We start from the raw sequence: 19,385 nt of genomic DNA, 5'->3' as shown, positions 1-19,385 counted from the left end.
TGGACCTTCCTTTTGCATGCCTTTGTTACGGAGTGCAATTATCTGCCTCAGTTTGGAAGCAGTACTGCCGCAAAGTTGGTCTAAACAGTCACAAATGTCTGTGAAAAATCGTGTTTTGGGCCGACTTTAAGCATCCACTGCGTCTGATCCGAGGCGGTAAATCGTCCTCCGTCAACGGGCAATTGGTCTTTAGACCTTTCTTTAGCATGCCTTTGTTACGGAGTGCGATTATCTGCCTTAGTTTGGGAGCAGTTTTGCCGCAAAGTTGATCAAAACGGTTAGAAATGTTTGAAAAATCGTGTTTTGATCAACTTTGTGGCAAAACTGCTCCCAAACTAAGGCAAATAATCGCACTCCGTAACAAAGGCATGCTAAAGGAAGGTCTAAAGACCAATTGCCCGTTGACGGAGGACGATTTACCGCCTCGGATCAGACGCAGTGGATGCTTAAAGTCGGCCCAAAACACGATTTTTCAGACATTTGTGACCGTTTTGATCAACTTTGCGGCAAAACTGCTCCCAAACTAAGGCAGATAATCGCACTCCGTAACAAAGGCATGCAAAAGGAAGGTCCAAAGACCAATTGCCCGTTAAGGGAGGGCGATTTACCGCCTCGGATCAGAAGCAGTGGATGCTTAAAGTCGACCCAAAACACGATCTTTTACACACATTTGGGACCGTTTTGATCAACTTTGCGGCATTTAAGCAGCCAGTGCTCGGCGTGTGGGCCAGCCGGGAAACCACCGCGACCCCAGGCGACCCCAGCCACCTCGCCGCGACCCCTCAAAATTTTTTCGCGACCCCATTTGGGGTCGCGACCCCAAGGTTGGGAACCGCTGAGCTAGAGGGGCAAGTAGGGGCACTTTTAGAATCGGGGCAACGAGACAAAGGCAACGGTGCTAGTTTGGAGCGTATTTCTAGTGTTTGGGCGAGTCGATCAAGTTCCCCCCGACTTGCCCCCGAGTTACCCTGAGTTCCCCCGACTTGCCCCCGAGTTCCCCCCGAGTTCCCCCCGAGTTCCCCCCTACTTGCCCCTGAGTTCCCCCGACTTCCCCCCGAGTTCCCCCGACTTCCCCCCGAGTTCCCCCCGACTTCCCCCCGACTTCCCCTTGAGTTACCCCCGAGTTACCCCTGAGTTACCCCCGAGTTACCCCCGAGTTGACCTGGCCCTCAGTTTGTCAGGGGCTGCGATACGCGAGCTAGGCCACCCGCAAGACAGGCATGCTCGGCGGGCCGGGTCTCTCGCGGGGCGTCCTGTCTTACAGAGGGTCTGCCAGAAGACCGGTGGAGGCGGCCAAAACCCTAGACGCGCTTTGAGCTGCAGAGTCGCTCAATGGGACTCGAACCGCGCGTGTGACCCCACCAATGGATTCCTCGTTCAGAGAGCAATCCATTGGTGGGGTCACACGTTCGGTTCGAGTCCCATTTAGCGACTCTGGAGCTCAAAACGCGTTTAGAGTTTCGGCCGCCTCCACCGGTCTTCCGGCCCACTGTGCGTGCGAGGGAGGAAGACTCACCTGCGCGTGGACGCCACGTCGCCGCGCTCCACCGCCAGCAGAAACTTCTTCTCGTCCAGCGAGAGTTGCTTCATCTCCTGGTGGGGCCGCACCACGTTCTCCTCCTCCATCATGCCGTGGATGCTGTGCCGCTGCAACAGACAGGCCGTCGCGTTACCGGCACTGGAAAAGAATTCCGTGGAGTTTCGGACGGAAAATATACAGAAGAATACAGGACGGAGGTACGGAAAAAGGACGGAACGTCCGTGATGCAAGCTTGCAGTGCAGGCAACAGCTGCGCGGACGTCGAACCCTCGTGACCACTCTGTCTCTCTCGCACTCACGGGGCGCCCCATGTGTGTGTGTGTCTGTGTGTGTGTGTGTGTGCGAGAGAGAGAGAGAGAGAGAGAGAGAGAGAGAGAGAGAGAGAGAGAGAGAGAGAGAGAGAGAGAGAGAGAGAGAGAGGGCGACGAAAAGCTGCGCGGAATCAGTCTGGGAGTCTGTCGGCAAGACCTCTGCGGGCCATTCAACTGGTGGGGTGGGGCCAGGCAAGCCGGCAGTCCTCGAAATGATTTTCTAAATGAACGCCCTGGTACTTCCACCTGTTGAGGAGCCCCGCTCTTTGCCCCTTCTCTCAGGGCTAGGTGTGTTTAATGTAGGGACTGCTTGGGCATTCACGGCCGGAGCTCTATACGCGTTTTGAGCTCCAGAGTCGCTAAACAGGACTCGAACCGAACGTGTGACCCCACCAATGGATTGCTCTTCGAACGAGGAATCCATTGGTGGGGTCACACGTCCGGTTCAAGTCCTGTTTAGCGACTCTGGAGCTCAAAACGCGTCTAGAGTTTCGGCCGCCTCCCGGTCTTCTGGCAAATCCACTGTGCTGCGGGGCTCGGAACGCAGTGCGCAGTACACGCGCAGCGCGGTGTGTGCCACACTGTAAAGTACCCGTCGCAGCGGTTGCATCGTGGAGGCCGTGCAGGCCGTCTCCCACGTGTGCTGCCCGCCGTATGGCGAGTCAACATCGGCGGGGTAGGGGCTGTTTGCAAGGGCGGGGCGGGGCGGGGCGGGGCGGGGCGGAGCGGGGCGGGGCGGGGCGGCCAGGGCGCGGTCCCCCGGGTGGCGACATGATGTAACTTCCCCACACGCGACCGCAGCGCTCCCTGCGACGGTTTTAAGTCAGGGGGATGGGGCAGCCACGCCCCGCCACGCCACAATGCTCAACGGGGGCGGGGCGGGGCGGGGCGCCGCAAAAGATTGCCCTCGTCACTCTCTAGAGAGCCATCATATCGTGCGCCCGCGGGGCCCAAAAAAGAAGAAAGAGAACAGGGAAAGGGATATTGAAAAAAAGGGAAGAAATAACAAAAATGGAGGGGCGGCGCGTCTTATAAGCATCTAGTGTAGGCCTCGGTGCGTGCGTGTGTGTGTAAAACACTCCCTACGCGCGCGTATGACTGTGAACGCGTTGGAATGCGTCCCTGTGAGTGTGGGCCTGTCTCCCCCCTTCTCTTCACGCGGTGGGCCGTAAGGCGATAGGGCCCTGTTCCGCACTTTACGGTGGGTCTCGCATCCCCGGCACGGCCTGGCCATGCCTGCAGCACTGTATTGGCCCATCAAATGCCCCGCCCGCCTGATGTGTATTCACAAACCCCCTCCCCTCTCTCACACACACACACACCGACACACACCCACACAAAGACACGTGGTTGTCTTATTTTCCAATTCGAGTGTCGATCGCCGGGAGTGCCCGTAAGTGATCGTGGCGCAATCACTAAGCATGCAAAATGTTTTGCTTCATTTTGTTGTTGTTTGTTTCCGGAAACTGTCATCCACAGAGGAAAATGAATCCGTAAATGCCACTTCGCTCGTGTCAGACCCCTCGAAATGTTTTGAAAAGATTTTTGAAGAGGGTGCAGTCAATGCAGTGTGGGACAGAAACAGCAGTGCCTCTGTTTTTTCGAAGTGTGTCCTGATTGAATTGCTTGGTTTGGCGGTTAACGGATCCAAACAGAAGCCGTGGCCGCTTTGGTTGCGGCCCAGTGGGGTCCGGGAGGGGGGGGGGCTTAGGGAAGCCCGTGTCGGCACCGTTTGCCACTCAGCCGTTAAGCCCTTAAGGCGTTAAGATATCGGCGGGGCTCGGCCAGAGAGTCGCAGGTGAGGCCCGTCTAGAGGCGACAACCTGCCCCAACTTGGAGATCCGCGCTTTGTTGGATCGGTTGGCAACAATTCCTTCGAGAAGAAATTCAATCCCTGGCTTGTTATTTTCTTTAGATTTTCCACGGAAGCATGTATTGTTTTTTTCATTATTTATCATCCGTCCGCTTGCGCGATGCGGACGATGGGTTGGCACTCCTGGCCCCAACTTAACGGACGCACCGCCGGCACGTTGGCACTGAGCAGCACAAGACGGGGGCGCGGCAGTGGGCGTTCGCCACTGTAGCAACTTTTCCGACCCAACCTTCCGGGCGATGGCGTTTGAGTTTTGTGCGGCGGCCTCCTCGCGCGGGACGGAGCGTCTCGAGTGGTGTTCGCAGGGAGTTGGTGTGGTCAGCCAGCCAGACAGCCAGCCAGACAGACAGACAGACAGACAGCCAGACAGCCAGCCAGACAGACAGACAGACAGACAGCCAGCCAGACAGACAACCAGCCAGCCAGACAGACGGACGGACAGACAGACAGACAGGTAGACAGACAGACACTCACCTTGACGTTCTTCTCCGGGAGGCGCGGCTTGTCCAGGAACATGTTCGACTTCCTGGGCTGCAGCTCGGGCTCGCCGTCGAAGCCCCCCAGGTCCAGCCTGGTCTCCCCCATGCCCCCCATGCCCCCGGCGACCAGCCCCAGGGGGCTCAGGGGGTAGCTGAGCGAGGCGGGGCTGCCTGGGGGGCGCACCCACCCCCCGGCAACGCCCGGGCCCCCGCCCGGCCCCCCTCCCGGGCCCCCTCCGGGGTCGTTCGGGCCGTCGCCGTCCGAGTCGTCGTCCCCGCCATCGTCTGCAACAGAAGGGAGACATCGTCAAAGCAATTCGCGAAGTTATAATGTGCATGGAAGAAGGAATCGTTGCTTTTCCACATCGAGCGCTTTCGGGGCGGTTTTCAAAGCTCCTCGAAGCGGCTTGGAAACCTTTTGCGTTGTTTGCTCTGAATACACTGTGAACTTGAATTTGACGGTGAGACATTCACAGTGAATCTGCTATCCTTGCCCCTGGCTGTGCACCGGGAAGAGGGAATAATCTGCAAATGGGAGCGGAGGCTCGCAGTGGCGTGGCGAGATGGCCCTCCGGGATGGCCCCGATGGTCCCGGGGGAGCGATCACGCAACGCTCCCAATGACGGTGCCACTGGCGGCACCGCGGCCGGTCAGGCCACAAAATTACAGGAAAACGGGGAGCAGGGGCTGCACAGTGCACAGTGAACCGAACGTGTGACCCCATCTTTGGATTCCTCGTTCGGAGAGCAATCCATTGGTGGGGTCACACGTTCGGTTCGAGCCCTGTTTAACGACTCTGGAGCTCAAAACGCGTGTAGAGTTTTGGCCGCCTCCGTCGGTCTTCTGGCCCACTGTGCGGCACAGGCCGAGCGGCTGGCCGGCCGGCGGGGCGTGGAGGTCTCCTGCGTCCGTCGTCACGAAGGCGAGCACCATGGCGACTGGGCCCACGCCGCGGTAAGGCGTCCAAAAGGCAATGACGCAACATGCAAGTACTTCAAAAAAATTAAAAATATAAAAATGAGGCGGGCGTGGCTGCTTGCTCCTGCTTCTCCTCGCATTGACTTTCGCTTTAGAAATCCCCTAGTGGTCTCTCTCTCTCTCCCTCTCTGACTGGGGTCACGCAAGGCGCCACATAACCCCAATAAGGACGATGTGGGCCGCACAGTGCAGTTAATCGGGGGAAAAGTTTTATGCAATAGCGGTTGGCAGGACCTTGGGCAGGACGCACACAACGTTCCGAAATCGCAGTGGGGCGAACCCTTCCTTGAGCGACCGACAAGTGCTGCGGCAGTGGTTCAACTCCCAACGAGCCCAGTCATTTTAAATTCAATTTTATGTCTCGTTGTTTTCCTTTTTATTCCTTTTTACTTATTAAGACTTTTAGCCCTAGAGTGGCAGGGTTCCCTTCCTTCCTCCAGCTAGCTGACTAGTCCGAAGCGAAGTGCAGGCAGCCGGCCATCCGGCATCAAGGGCTCTGTTGCTAACTGAATCCCCTGCGGGGCACAGTGGGCTAGAAGACCGGTGGAGGCGGCCAAAACTCTGGACGCGTTTTGAGCTCCAGCCCCTGACAAACTGAGGGCCAGGTCAACTCGGGGGTAACTCGGGGGTAACTCAGGGGTAACTCGGGGGTAACTCGGGGGTAACTCAAGGGGAAGTCGGGGGGAAGTCGGGGGGAACTCGGGGGGAACTCGGGGGGAACTCGGGGGGAAGTCGGGGGGAACTCAAGGGCAAGTCGGGGGGAACTAGGGGGGAAGTCGGGGGGAACTCGGGGGCAAGTCGGGGGGAACTCGGGGGCAAGTCGGGGGGAACTCAGGGGTAACTCGGGGGCAAGTCGGGGGGAACTTGATCGACTCGCCCAAACACTAAAAAAACGCTCCAAACTAGCACCGTTGCCTTTGTCTCGTTGCCCCGATTCCAAAAGTGCCCCTACTTGCCCCTCTAGCTCAGCGGTTTCCAACCTTGGGGTCGCGACCCCATGGGGCCGCGAAAAAATTTTGAGGGGTCGCGGCGAGGTGGCTGGGGTCGCGGTGGTTTCCCGGCTGGCCCACACGCCGAGCAAAGTTGATCAAAACGGTCCCAAATGTGTGTAAAAGATCGTGTTTTGGGTCGACTTTAAGCATCCACTGCTTCTGATCCGAGGCGGTAAATCGCCCTCCCTCAACGGGCAATTGGTCTTTGGACCTTCCTTTTGCATGCCTTTGTTACGGAGTGCAATTATCTGCCTCAGTTTGGAAGCAGTACTGTCGCAAAGTTAGTCTAAACAGTCACAAATGTCTGTGAAAAATCGTGTTTTGGGCCGACTTTAAGCATCCACCGCGTCTGATCCGAGGCGGTAAATCGTCCTCCGTCAACGGGCAATTGGTCTTTAGACCTTTTTTTAGCATGCCTTTGTTACGGAGTGCGATTATCTGCCTTAGTTTGGGAGCAGTTTTGCCGCAAAGTTGATCAAAACGGTCACAAATGTCTGAAAAATCGTGTTTTGGGCCGACTTTAAGCATCCACTGCGTCTGATTTGAGGCGGTAAATCGTCCTCCGTCAACGGGCAATTGGTCTTTAGACCTTCCTTTAGCATGCCTTTGTTACGGAGTGCGATTATTTGCCTTAGTTTGGGAGCAGTTTTGCCACAAAGTTGATCAAAACACGATTTTTCAGACATTTGTGACCGTTTTGATCAACTTTGCGGCAAAACTGCTCCCAAACTAAGGCAGATAATCGCACTCCGTAACAAAGGCATGCTAAAGGAAGGTCTAAAGACCAATTGACCGTTGACGGAGGGCGATTTACCGCCTCGGATCAGACGCAGTGGATGCTTAAAGTCGGCTCAAAACACGATTTTTCACAGACATTTGTGACTGTTTAGACCAACTTTGCGGCAGTACTGCTTCCAAACTGAGGCAGATAATTGCACTCCGTAACAAAGGCATGCAAAAGGAAGGTCCAAAGACCAATTGCCCGTTGAGGGAGGGCGATTTACCGCCTCAGATCAGAAGCAGTGGATGCTTAAAGTCGACCCAAAACACGATCTTTTACACACATTTGTGACAGTTTTGATCAACTTTGCGGCATTCAAGCAGCCAGTGCTCGGCGTGTGGGCCAGCCGGGAAACCACCGCGACCCCAGGCGACCCCAGCCACCTCGCCGCGACCCCTCAAAATTTTTTCGCGACCCCATTTGGGGTCGCGACCCCAAGGTTGGGAACCGCTGAGCTAGAGGGGCAAGTAGGGGCACTTTTGGAATCGGGGCAACGAGACAAAGGCAACGGTGCTAGTTTGGAGCGTATTTCTAGTGTTTGGGCGAGTCGATCAAGTTCCCCCCGACTTGCCCCCGAGTTACCCCTGAGTTCCCCCCGACTTGCCCCCGAGTTCCCCCCGAGTTCCCCCCGAGTTCCCCCTGAGTTCCCCCCGACTTGCCCCTGAGTTCCTCCCGACTTCCCCCCGAGTTCCCCCCGAGTTCCCCCCGAGTTCCCCCCGACTTCCCCTTGAGTTACCCCCGAGTTACCCCCGAGTTACCCCTGAGTTACCCCCGAGTTACCCCCGAGTTGACCTGGCCCTCAGTTTGTCAGGGGAGAGTCGCTAAACAGAACTCGAACCGATCGTGTGACCCCACCAATGGATTGCTCGTTCGGAGAGCTATTCATTGGTGGGGTCACACGTTCGGTTTGAGTCCTGTTTAGTGACTCTGGAGCTCAAAACGCGTCCGGGATTGTAACCGCCTCCTCTGGCGAATCCACTCCACTGTGCGCCGCACTCGAGCAAGGTGAAGACTTGCTTGTAAACGACATCGCGAAGGCCACGGCGGCAGGAATGAACACTGTTAAAAATTATGTTGTAATTTAACAAAAAATATGTTGCTAATTTTCTTAATGATCAAAGTTGTTTTCAAATGACTTTCGTTGTTTACTAACGAGTTGCGTCGTTCGTCCACAAGACGTTTGTAAACCGGTAGACAGCCTTATTTGCATCAATTTTTATTGCCGATTAGGTCGAAGACCTAGTAGAGCCCCGGTTACTCGCAGTAACAACTTCTTAGATTGTCCGGGTTGTTTGTACGCAGCAAAATATTGTTTTGAAACAGCATAAGTCATAAAAATAATTAGCAACGAATTCGTTGTTTTAAAACAAGCAAACTTGTTCACAAACAACAGCGTTGTCGAGGTTGGTAATTGTGTTGTTGTTTTAGAACATCAATTTTTAACAGTGAAGCGGAAGGAAGTCAGAAGAAGGCGACGCGGGAAAGGACTTCCTGGAGGTCCTGGAGGGAGGCACGCCGCAGGCACGCCGCAGACACGCAGCGAGGAAGGATTCTTCGAGGGGGCGGGCTGAGTTATGGGCGCGGCGGCTCGTGAGGACGTCCTGGCGGACTGCGGTGCTTCGCGACCTCAGAATAAGGCTCTCTCTCTCTCTCTCTCTCTCTCTCTCTCTCTCTCTCTCTCTCTCTCTCTCTCACACACACACACACACATTGAGATACAGGCTCAAGGTAGGCAACCTATCGACCATCCACGTCAGGTTGGCTTACATTGGCTCAGTGTCTCCGTTCTCGACTCCGACGTACCCGCCCGGGTTCGATACCCGCCGAAATTATTTTTTTTGGTTCGTCACTGCTGCCACCACATGCGTACAACAAAGATACATCTGATGCCAGTGGCCTCCGCCGGGCAGACACAGACGGACGGGTTGGTCAGTTCCTTGTCCCCCCCCCCTTTTTCCGAGGGGTTTCTCGTTATACAGCTCGTTAGCGGGCCCCTCTTAAAACAAAGCCAACCGACGAATTAACGGAAACCGATGGAGCGCCGCTGCACGTGAATAACAATGGGGCCCGTGACTCGCAGAGTGCGTTCGCGCGTCGAGCAAGGCGGTGCGCAGTGGGCCAGAAACCGGCGGCAGGGGCCGAAATTCGAGACGCGTTTTGAGCTCCAGAGTCGCTAAATGGGACTCGAACCGAACAAGTGACCCCATCAATGAATTGCTCTCCGCACGAGGAATCCATTGGTGGGGTCACAAGCTCGGATCGAGTGACTCTGGAGCTCAAAACGCGTCTGGAATTTTGGCCGCCTCCGCCGGTTTCTGGCCCACTGTGCGGTGCCTGGCGGTGCCGCGGCGGCCGGCAAAACAACAGCAAGGCGGTGGCTTAATTGGGCATACCCGGCCACCACACTGATTCCGAGAGTCGTTTTTCGTCGCTCCGTCTCTCTCGCAACCACGCGGGGCGTCCCGCTGAGGTGCGAGAGAGACAGAGCGACGAAAAACGACTCTCCGGCATCAGTGTGGTGCGGGCCGAAGAAGGCCGAGGGTGGTTGCTTGTCACGGGCCGCTATACCTCGTCATGCCCATTTCGTAATGACCACACACACACACTTGCGCATTCACCACAATACTCTGCCTCTGTCTGTGTGTGTGTGTGGACACATTAGGCCCCAACTGCAACTAGGCCTCGGGAATGCACATGGGAGCCGTATGTTTCATGCTCGCAGTGCACCGGGAAACACATTCACTCACACACGCACACACACACACACACACACACAGAGCAATTCGTCACAGCCACTGGAAAGCGTCAAGTTGGCGCGACTGCAGTGCAGCGCCCCGCCGTAATCAAATAGACGTTCCTCAAACAGGCGGGGCGGGGCGGAGTGCAAAGGATCGTCGCGGCAGCAAACTTCTTGTGGAATAGGAAAAAATAAAATGAAATGGGGGGATGCCTTGGTGGTGGTCGAATTTGTTTTAACGGCGGGGGGGGGGGGGAGAGAGAGAGAGAGAGAGAGAGAGAGAGAGAGAGAGAGAGAGAGAGAGAGAGAGAGACAGAGAGAGAGAGAGAGAGAGAGAGAGAGAGACGCGGCTGGCAGCCGGAAGTGGCGGGGGCAGGAGTCACTTCCTCATGTCTTGCGGGTTATTTCCCGGGCGGAAAGGGAAAAGGGTCTCAGCAGTCCGATTCCGAGAGTCGCTTTCGTCGCTCTGTCTCTCTCGCACCCGTGCGGGACAGCGCATGAGTGCGAGAGAGACAGAGCGACGAGAACGACTCTCGGAATCGGCCTGCGGGCTGGCTGCTGCTTGGCGCCCGGCCACCGACCACTCGCACCCCGCCTTCCCCTCCACTGCTAATGCCCCCCTGTTCCGGTCCAGGCGGTCCGCGGTCCCGATAGGCCCTCTCTCTCTCTCTCTCTCTCTCTCTCTCTCCCCCTCTGCCCCAGGGACTGAGTGTTTGCTCTTAAGCCGCACGGAGATGAGGCCCTAAATATCGTATATCTTCGGCGGTAACAGAACACACGGGCGATAAGAGCTTTGCGAGAGGAGAAGGAGGCGGGGGCCGCGAAGGAGGCGCCGCGCCCCGCCAATTTTGCGGTCAAAAAGTTTGGGGCGTAAATTTAATAACGGGGACTACTTTTTAGCTGAGGAAGGAGGCGGCGGCTTTTAGCAGAGTTTCTGCCTTGCCTGAGTGCGTGCGCGCGCGCGCGTGTGTGTGTGTGTGTGTCTGGAGAGAGAGAGAGAGAGAGAGAGAGAGAGGGGGGGGGGGGAGCAGGAGAGCAAGGGTGTGTGGGTGTTGTCTGCAGGGATGCGCGGACTTTTGGAACGCAGACGAGCTCTCATGCATTCTTGATCCATCTTTCCACCAGGAGGCCGGAGGCATACCGGACTCGACAAGACGGGGGCGACTCGACTTTCGGATCGGAGTGCACAGTGTACCGAGCGGGGGCGCACAGAGTGTACGTACACTGTACAGCGGGCCTGTCGGAGGGCAAGGGATGCAGGGAGGGGCTTGCATATTTTGACGGATATGCAAATGGGTCCGCTTTTCAAGTATCGCCCCCAGAGTCCTTCATGCCATCTCTTTACTTGCCGGGAGTGGTCGGAGCAGCGGAGCCAAAAAGAGAGATCAATGAAAAAACGCGGACGGAAACAAAAAAAATGTTGGAAAACGTGTTTGGCGTGGAGGGATGCAGCGTTTACTTGAAGGCCTCTCAGTGGATTAGCAGCCTCCGCAGAAGCTCGATTTAATGCATACGTAACACACCATACTCACTAAACCGCAATTGCTGTCCGAACGAGGAATCCATTGGTGGGGCCACACGTTCGGTTCGAGTCCCGTTTAGCGACTCTGGAGCTCAAAACGCGTCTAGAGTTTTGGCCGCCTCCACCGGTCTTCTGGCCCACTGTGCCCCTCTCGCCCAATGCTTCCGCCCTTTCGCGTAAATGACCCCAATTACGAGTCCCGATCGTAAACCTAACCGCTCGGCAAACATTGACCCGCTAATTGATTATTTGACCAACCGGCCCCCTTTTTCCGAGGCTGCGCGCACCGATGTGGGTGAGTGCGCGAAGCAGCAGCAGCAGCAACAACAACAACAACAAGTGGGACAATTGCACGGCGGTGCTGATCGTATATTTCTGCGGACAATACACGCGCGGGCGGTAGCCATGTAGTGACGCCAGATGCACGTGAACAGTCTTCCGTTATTTTCGAACGGTCGAAACTCCCCCTGAAAAGGGGGTCTAAAAAGCCGTGTTTACATGAGTAGAAACATTTGACTTTCATTGATTTTGCGACCCGGCCGCTCCGTTTCCTGAGAACGAAAAAGTCATGATCAATACCCAAATTTGGGTGAGGAAACCTTCCCCACCCAAGTTTGGGTGATAAAGTATTCCTCGCCCAAAATTTTAGTCATGATCATGACTCTTTCATTCTCAGTGCTCCCTCTCGGCAGTCCGTTCCCGACGGTGTATCGGGCGACATTCCCCCTTTGACGGAGTCCGGGCTTAACCCCTTTTGGGATCGCCCAGACTATGTTTCCAAAGTGCTCGGCAGGGTACTTTGTTCACTGATGCGGACCAGCCGGCCAAGCCCGGCCCAGCGGGGGGGGGGGGGGGGGGGGGAGGTACCCTCAAAGGGAAAGGGGCAAAGGAAAAGAAGTAATGGAACTGGCTGACCATTCTAAGGTCATCCATTCTTCTCTTTTTTTCCCTTCCCCTTCTGTTACTTCTGCCTCTTCTTCTTCATCTTCGTGTGCCGTCTGGCTCAAACCCCCACGCACAATTCTATATTCACCACCACACTGCGTCCTCAAGAAAGAAGCTGCCACACACACACACACACACAGCGTTCAGACTGCAACAGGTCGGTCTATGTGTGGGTACGTTTGTATGTATGTTTTCAGTGTGTTTGTGTTTCCGCATACGCGTCTGTGTGAGAGTGTAAGTGTCTGTGTGTGTGTGCGCGCGCGCGCCAGGGCCGCAAGAAGAAGGATGCGTGATTTTTGTTTTCATGCGCGGGACAACAAAGAGAAGCAGAGCGAATATAAATTCGCGAGGCGCGTGTTTTTCCCAAACACACACACACACACACACACACACACACTAAGAAGCACGTACTCTGGCGCGACACGGCGGCGCGTCAAACGCTTTTCAAACAAATCGGGGCCGAGCCAGGCCGAGCTGAGGTGGTGTTCGCGGATCGCGAAAGGGAGGGACCCACAGTGGGCCAGAAGACCAGTGGAGGCGGCCAAAACTCTAGACGCGTTTTGAGCTCCAGAGTCGCTAAACGGGACTCGAACCGAACGTGTGACCCCACCAATGGACTGCTCTCCGAACGAGGAACCCATTGGTGGGGTCACACGTTCGGTTCGAGTCCCATTTCACGACTCTGGAGCTCAAAACGCGTCTAGAGTTTTGGCCGCCTCCACTGGTCTTCTGGCCCACTGTGGGACGCTGCTGCTGCTGTCTCTCTCGCACCGCCGGGGGAGAGGGGCGCGCTCAGCGAGTGCGACGGAGACAGCGCGATGGTCGTCCGCAATCGTCGGGCCGAAGAGTCATTAAACTTGGACGATGTCCAAAGAGTCCGCGGCGCCGTTCAATTCCGTCTTCGTCGCGCAGCCAGCGCCTCCTCCATCCACGCGATGCCGCGGTGGCCGCGAGGCGCCGCGACGACTGAGAAGTTGACTCTCCTCATTAAGCTGAAAAAACGCCGGTTGCTTGGTTGTTGATTAGTAGCCTGTTTTTCTTTTTTTTTTCTCAGGATCTCGTTCTTGTAATCGGTCTGTTACTGCTTGTAAAACCATTTCCCATTCGCCTCCTTTCATTCGGCGCCGGTGGATGCGTCCGGTGGGGATTGCCACAAATTAAAAAGAGACGCGGATTCGTTCCCGCGACGAGGTGTGCCAGGCGCGACGGGGGGGTCGCGTTCCACACTGTAATTTTTTTGGCCCCGACGGTGCCGACAGCGCGAGACACTGCTTTGGAAACAACTCCCTGGAGAGCGTGGCAGCATGGCGGCTCGTTGACGTGTCACGGACGTGTCACGGACGTGTCACGGACACACACAGCGACACGCAGGCGACAGCGAACAAGCCTGCACCGCTTGCACGCACGCCCGGGACGTCCGGCCCTATCAAAGTGGCTTCGCCAGAAGACCGGTGGAGGCGGCCAAAACACTAGACGCGTGTTGAGCTCCCGAGTCGCCAAACAGGACTCGAACCGAACGCGTGACCCCACCAATGGGTTCCTCTTTCCGAGAGCAATCCATTGGTGGGGTCACTCACTCAGTTGGAGTCCAATTTAGCGACTCTGGAGCTCAAAACGCGTCTGGGATTTTGACCTCCACCGGTCGTCTGGCACACTGTGTGACGTCGCGCAGTGTCTTTCCACTACCTCCCCCTCCCCGGCCGATCCGCACAGCGAGGCGCAGCGAGGTTCCTCTAGGCTCCGCGCGTTACTACACCGTACGTGCCGCCCTGGCCGGGGCCCTGGCCGCCCCCTGCAACATTCCCAGGCCTCATATCCACCCCACCCTTTTCCCCCACCCCCTCCCCGAGGACCCGCCCCGCCCGCTCCCCGCGCAGCAGCAGGGCATTCTTCGGGAACCCTTGTCCCCGGGAAACAGGACTCCCGGCCGAATCTCACGCCAATTACTTTGCCGCATAGTCGTGGCCGCGCGGGTATAGAGGCCGGTCGGCGAACCAAGCTCCCCCGGGTTCAAGTCCGACAGAAAAGACTTTTTTCCGGGCGGACTTTTAGCGAGCTTTTAAACTGAACGCCGAATGGAGGGTGGCAGTGAAGGGTATTAAAGTGATGGGGCTCGCGACCCCGCTTGACAAGCTAAACGAGATGCGATGACCCAGGTTCGATGGGACGGCAGCGCCTGTCAGCGCCGGCCTACACTGTTCGACAGGCGTTCTTTTGACTCAACTTTCAGATTTTTAAAAATTTAAACACTGCATCCTGGTGAAGAATTATTCATAGCGCAGTCCTCTTACCCACAAGACTGTGACAAAGAAAACCAACCTCATCTAGTTTCACTTATCTTTTCTCACGGTTCACCCCAACAGTGGGCCAGAAGACCGGTGCAGGTGGCCAAAACTCTAGGCGCGTTTTGAGGATAAGCTAGGAGGATCAGAACCGAACGTGTGACCCCACCAAAGGATTCCTCGTTCAGAGAGCAATCTATTGGTGGGGTCACACGTTCGGTTCGCGTTCTGTTTAGCGAGTCTGGAGCTCAAAACGCGTCTAGAGTTTTGGCCAGGTCCACCGGTCCTCTGGCCCACTGTGCGCCCAGCCGCCCGGCATTGGAGTGGCGCCGAATTCACCTTGGCTTTTCGAGGAGGTTTCAGAGGACCCGCCCTCAAGGGTACCGCCTGGGCTCGCCCCTGCCCTCGCCCCGAACGCACCAATTACCATTGGGGTCCCCTTTCAAGGACTTCCCGCGGCCGACAATGCAGCCCCACATCCCAAAATCGGGAAATCGGCCGTGTTGTTGTTGTCGTCGGCGGAGAAAGGCAGTACACTGAGAAAAAATGGCAAATCGGCTCATGTTTCGAGTTTGGCTCAATGGGACTCAAAACGAACGTGACTCGAAAGGCGTCTGGAATTTTGGCTGCCTCCACCGGCCTTCTGACCCACTGTGTGGCGATGAATAAACACGTTTTCGACTCGGCCGGGCCAAATCGCCAAATCGCCGAGGCACAGGCCCAATTTCCACTACAGCGACGGCCTCTCCATGTAAAGTCGTTCCCCGATTCGCCGAGTGGGGCCGCCAAAGGTGGCTCAGGCCCGGGGCGGAGAGAGAGAGAGAGAGAGAGAGAGAGAGAGAGAGAGAGAGAGAGAGAGAGAGAGAGAGGAGAGAGAGGAGAGAGAGAGGAGAGAGAGAGAGAGAGAGAGAGAGAGAGAGAGAGAGAGAGAGAGAGAGAGAGAGAGGCTCGTGCTATTCCTTCCGCCCGCTCGACCACGGTGGCGCGGGGCCGCGGGGCCGCGGGGCCGCGGGGCGCAGGAGATGGCCAGATCGGCCTCATTTTTATTCGCCGCACCGCCTGCCTTGCCTGCCCTCCCGCCTGTTTTCGAGTTTGAAAGCCTCCCTTTTTTGTTTCTTCGCTCGTCTTGGCGCCTTGACGGACTGGGATTAGTGGAGGGATGCCGCGAACGTGTAGCGACCTTGCGCCGCGCTGCCACACAGTGGGCCAGAAGACCGCTGGATGCGGCCAAAACTCTAGACGCGTTTTGAGCTCCAGAGTCGCTAAACAGGACTCGAACCGAACGTGTGACCCCACCAATGGATTGCTCTCCGAACGAGGAATTCATTGGTGGGGTCACACGTTCGGTTCGAGCCCTATTTAGCGACTCTGGAGCTCAAAACGCGTCCAAAATTTGGGCCGCCTCCACCGGTCTTCTGGCCCACTGTGCCACGCCCAGCCCCACCCCGCCCCTTCGTCAGCGCCTCCATTCATTACCCCGGCATTGAAGGGGGAACACCTTGTGTCCTCGCCAGCCTGCCCTGTTCTCTACAGAGAAACTATCTTCAAAGAAGGGACAGCATTTTCCCAGTTTCGAAAATGAAACCAAATTTTCTTTTTTAGAAGAACGCTAGCGCGCAGGCAAAGTGGAGACCACTGCGCTTCGCTCGGCGGTAAACGCGTTCGGCTGCCCTGCCCAGTCCCGGTGGGCGGCGAGCTCCCCGGCAAAAGCCTAATACAGACTAATTACTGGGCTCGTTGGTCGAGTTTCAACTTCACCGCAAAGGGCAAAAGCAAAAGGCTGATACCGTTTTCACTTTTCGCTCAGAGTGTACTTGCTCGAGAGTCTTACCTATGCCGGGGATGTCTTTATCATGATCCATCCATTCGGAAAACTGGAACAGAGAGAATAAGGCCAGGTTAGAGGTTGAAAGACGTCAATGTTGTTCTGTTAAAAAAAAAACAATTATGAAAACTCGGATTAGTAGTTTCAAGCTGATTTTCCGAACGGCAGAATGAATATTCCGAGTGAAACCGCGCTGAAAGATGCGACTTTGGTTTTCAGAATTCTCTTTGCAGAGTGTCCATGCTCAGAAAAAACAAGGTTATTCGCCAAACTTGCAGTCCATGCGTCAGGCAAGGCTCCCGAGTGAAAACAAGCCGAAAGTAGTGTAGACTTGCAACCGGGAAACCAACTGCAGTCGAGCCTCCCCCAACGACTTACCGACGAAGAAGACATAATGCCCTTGTCAAAACGTTACGCTATCGCGACAGGGCCGCCTTTTGATAACAGTCCTGTCCTGGATTCGGGCCGAGGTTGGGCGGGTTGCTCAGGGCAGGGGGTGGCCGTCGTTCAGCAACTCGTTGACACACTGTGATTGCTGAGGCGCACGTGGAGGTCGCTCTGCCGGCGGGGCTTGCTGGGGCACTAATAGGAGGGGATTCCTACGAGCGGTTTTCTCGTGCACACACACAGAGGCCCGCCTTGCTGGTACCCGCACCCACTCACAGCGATTGCGGGCGGCACCCCAGCCCACAGTGGGCCAGAAGACCGGCGGAGGCGGCCAAACTCCTTGACTCGTTTTGAGCACCACGGTCACTAACTGGGACTCGAACCGAACGGGCGGCCCAACCAACGGATTGCTCTCCGAACGAGGGATCCATTGGTAGGGTCACACGTTCGGTTCGAGTCCTGTTTAGCGACTCTGGAGCTCAAAACGCGTCTAGAGTTGTGGCCGCCTCACCGGTCTTCTGACCCACTGTGCGGCGGCGAGGCTTGTTAAGAGAGTCCACACTGCTATGGAAACCCCAAGCTAATGAGATCAACCACTCGGGAGTGTCTCACTCACACACACGGCCACCCTGACTCTTCTTCTTTTCTGCGGTGCGTGTGAAGGGACTGGGAGGGGGAGGAGGGCATCTGTTAGTTTGCGTTTGTAGGCTAAAGCCGTGGGGGAAAGGTAGGGGGCGGGGGGAAAGGTAGGGGTGGGGGTACCCTGCCGTGCCCGGGCCGTGCCTCAGCTGGCTGTTGACCTGAAAACTTGGTAATCACCCTGGTTCTCATCAAACGCCCCAACCCTTCCCGCGCATTCCGCGCCCCGCCGCGCCCCCCTCGGGGGCCTCGGGGGCGGAACCAGACGGTATCTCCGCCACGCCATCGCGCGGCCTGGCACGCCACTGGCGCGCCACTGGCGAGGTGATGCAAAGGCAACGTCTTGCATCGCCACGCTGGCTGTGCTGCTGCCAGCGACGCGCAGCGGGCGGCGGCAGAAACCCCACACGCGTTTTGAGCTCCAGAGTCGCTTAACACCACTCGAACCGAACGTGTGACCCCACCGATGGATTCCTCGTTCGGAGAGCAATCCATTGGTGGGGTCACACGTTCGGCTCAAGTCCTATTTAGCGACTCTGGAGCTCAAAACGCGTCCGGGATTTTGCCCGCCCCCCGGTCTTCTGGCCCACTGTGAGGCGCTATGACTGGGCGGCGTGCGCCTGTAGGCCGTCGACGCGCGCCGAGCTCGCGGCGGCAGGGCGTGCGATGTGCGGCAAAGTGCGGCAAAAACGCCCCGTAGCGGGGCTCCTTCGCGACCCCTCCGCCCTGCCCTGCCGCCCTACGGCACGGGGCCGACGGGGCCGGCCCGGGTCGCTGGCTCCCAAATTTATCGATTCGCCGATAGTGAGTAGCAGAGCGAGCTAGCGCGGGGCGGCGGGCCGAGCCGACGGCGGCCCACCGGTTGAGTCTTGCTCGGAGGCAACGGACGCATTCATTCACGGTAGGGCCTTTTTATGACGAATCCGATTTATTGGCCTGTGGCACAGTGGGCCAGAAGACCGGTGGAGGCGGCCAAAACTCTACACGCGTTTTGAGCTCCAGAGTCTCTGAATGGGACTCGAACCGAACGTGTGACCCCACCAACGGATTGCTCTCCGAACGAGGAATCCATTGGTGGGGTCACACGTCCGCTTCGAGTCCCGTTTAGCGACTCTGGAGCTCAAAACGCGTGACACACACGCGCACACTTGTCGTCTGAATCATGCGGCATGCTTCACACCATGCTGGATGCTGAAATTGCATTTAGAGTGGCGACAGCAACAGTCCTGTCGAGCATGATAACTTGGAAACTGATGATATTCATCGGAGTTCCCTGCTACGCGGTTAAAACTGCAAAAACCCACACAAGTGCAACCTCTGCTCATGCCTCGTCGCCATGCGCTGCGAACACAACAGGTTACGTCATAAACGGACGGACTGGTCCGCACTGGGATGCAAGAAGCCTTTTCAAAGACGAGTGTAACAAAACAAAGTGTTCGTTAATTGTGCTGCCGAGGTAAGTTTATGCTCTCACAAACAAGACGGCGCCGAAAGACAAGATGACAAGTACCTTGTAGCCCCCACGGTACATGCGCTCGCTGAAACACAAACAAAAGACACGACACGTGAGTGACGTCATACCAGTGGACAGTCCATGGCCACGGTGTATTTGCCAGAAGACCGCTAGAGGCTGACAAAATCGTAGACGCGTTTTGAGCTCCAGAGTCGCTAAATGGGACCTGAACCGAGCGTGTGACCCCACCAATGGATTGCTCTTACGAAGAGCAATCCATTGGTGGGGTCACACGTTCGGTTCGAGTCCTGTTTGGCGACTCTGGAGCTCAAAACGCGTCTAGAGCTTTGGCCGCCCCCACCGGTCTTCTGGCAAATCCACTGTGAGTGGTGCGAATCATGAGGTGGCTGGACTGGAACTCGCTGACCGCCAAGGGGCTGCGCTGCTCGGTACAAGGCTGCTAGCCACTTGGCGAAGTGGCAGCCCAATTAGGTTAGGCTGGCTTAGCATTGGTGTGGCGTGGCGTGGCGTGGCCCTTGGACCAAGGTAGTGTGCGGATCCGTTCCCACGGGGCTCGCCCGCCAACTCTGTGCCCTGCCCCTTCGTTTGCTTCAAGGACAACGCAATACGACGAGAAAATG

General features: G+C 56.7%; 1 protein-coding gene across 1 annotated transcript in view; it reads right to left on the bottom strand.

The window, feature by feature from the left end:
* Positions 1 to 4,360, bottom strand: part of LOC117648395 (transient receptor potential-gamma protein) — a 32,896-nt gene extending 28,536 nt beyond the window's left edge. The window contains exons 1-2 of the mRNA XM_034390903.1: positions 4,199 to 4,360; positions 1,517 to 1,647 (exon numbers count right to left, since the gene is read on the bottom strand). Of these exons, the coding sequence (XP_034246794.1) occupies positions 1,517 to 1,647; positions 4,199 to 4,318 (251 nt within the window). The 5' untranslated portion in view covers positions 4,319 to 4,360. The remainder of the gene's footprint in view (positions 1 to 1,516; positions 1,648 to 4,198) is intronic.
* Positions 4,361 to 19,385: the final 15,025 nt, after the last annotated feature.

Source organism: Thrips palmi, unplaced genomic scaffold (genome assembly GCF_012932325.1).
Source record: "Thrips palmi isolate BJ-2018 unplaced genomic scaffold, TpBJ-2018v1 HiC_scaffold_3, whole genome shotgun sequence".
NCBI classification, from domain to species: domain Eukaryota; kingdom Metazoa; phylum Arthropoda; class Insecta; order Thysanoptera; family Thripidae; genus Thrips; species Thrips palmi.
Note: the sequence above shows the minus strand (reverse complement) of the source record. Positions and strands in the feature narration are given on the sequence as shown.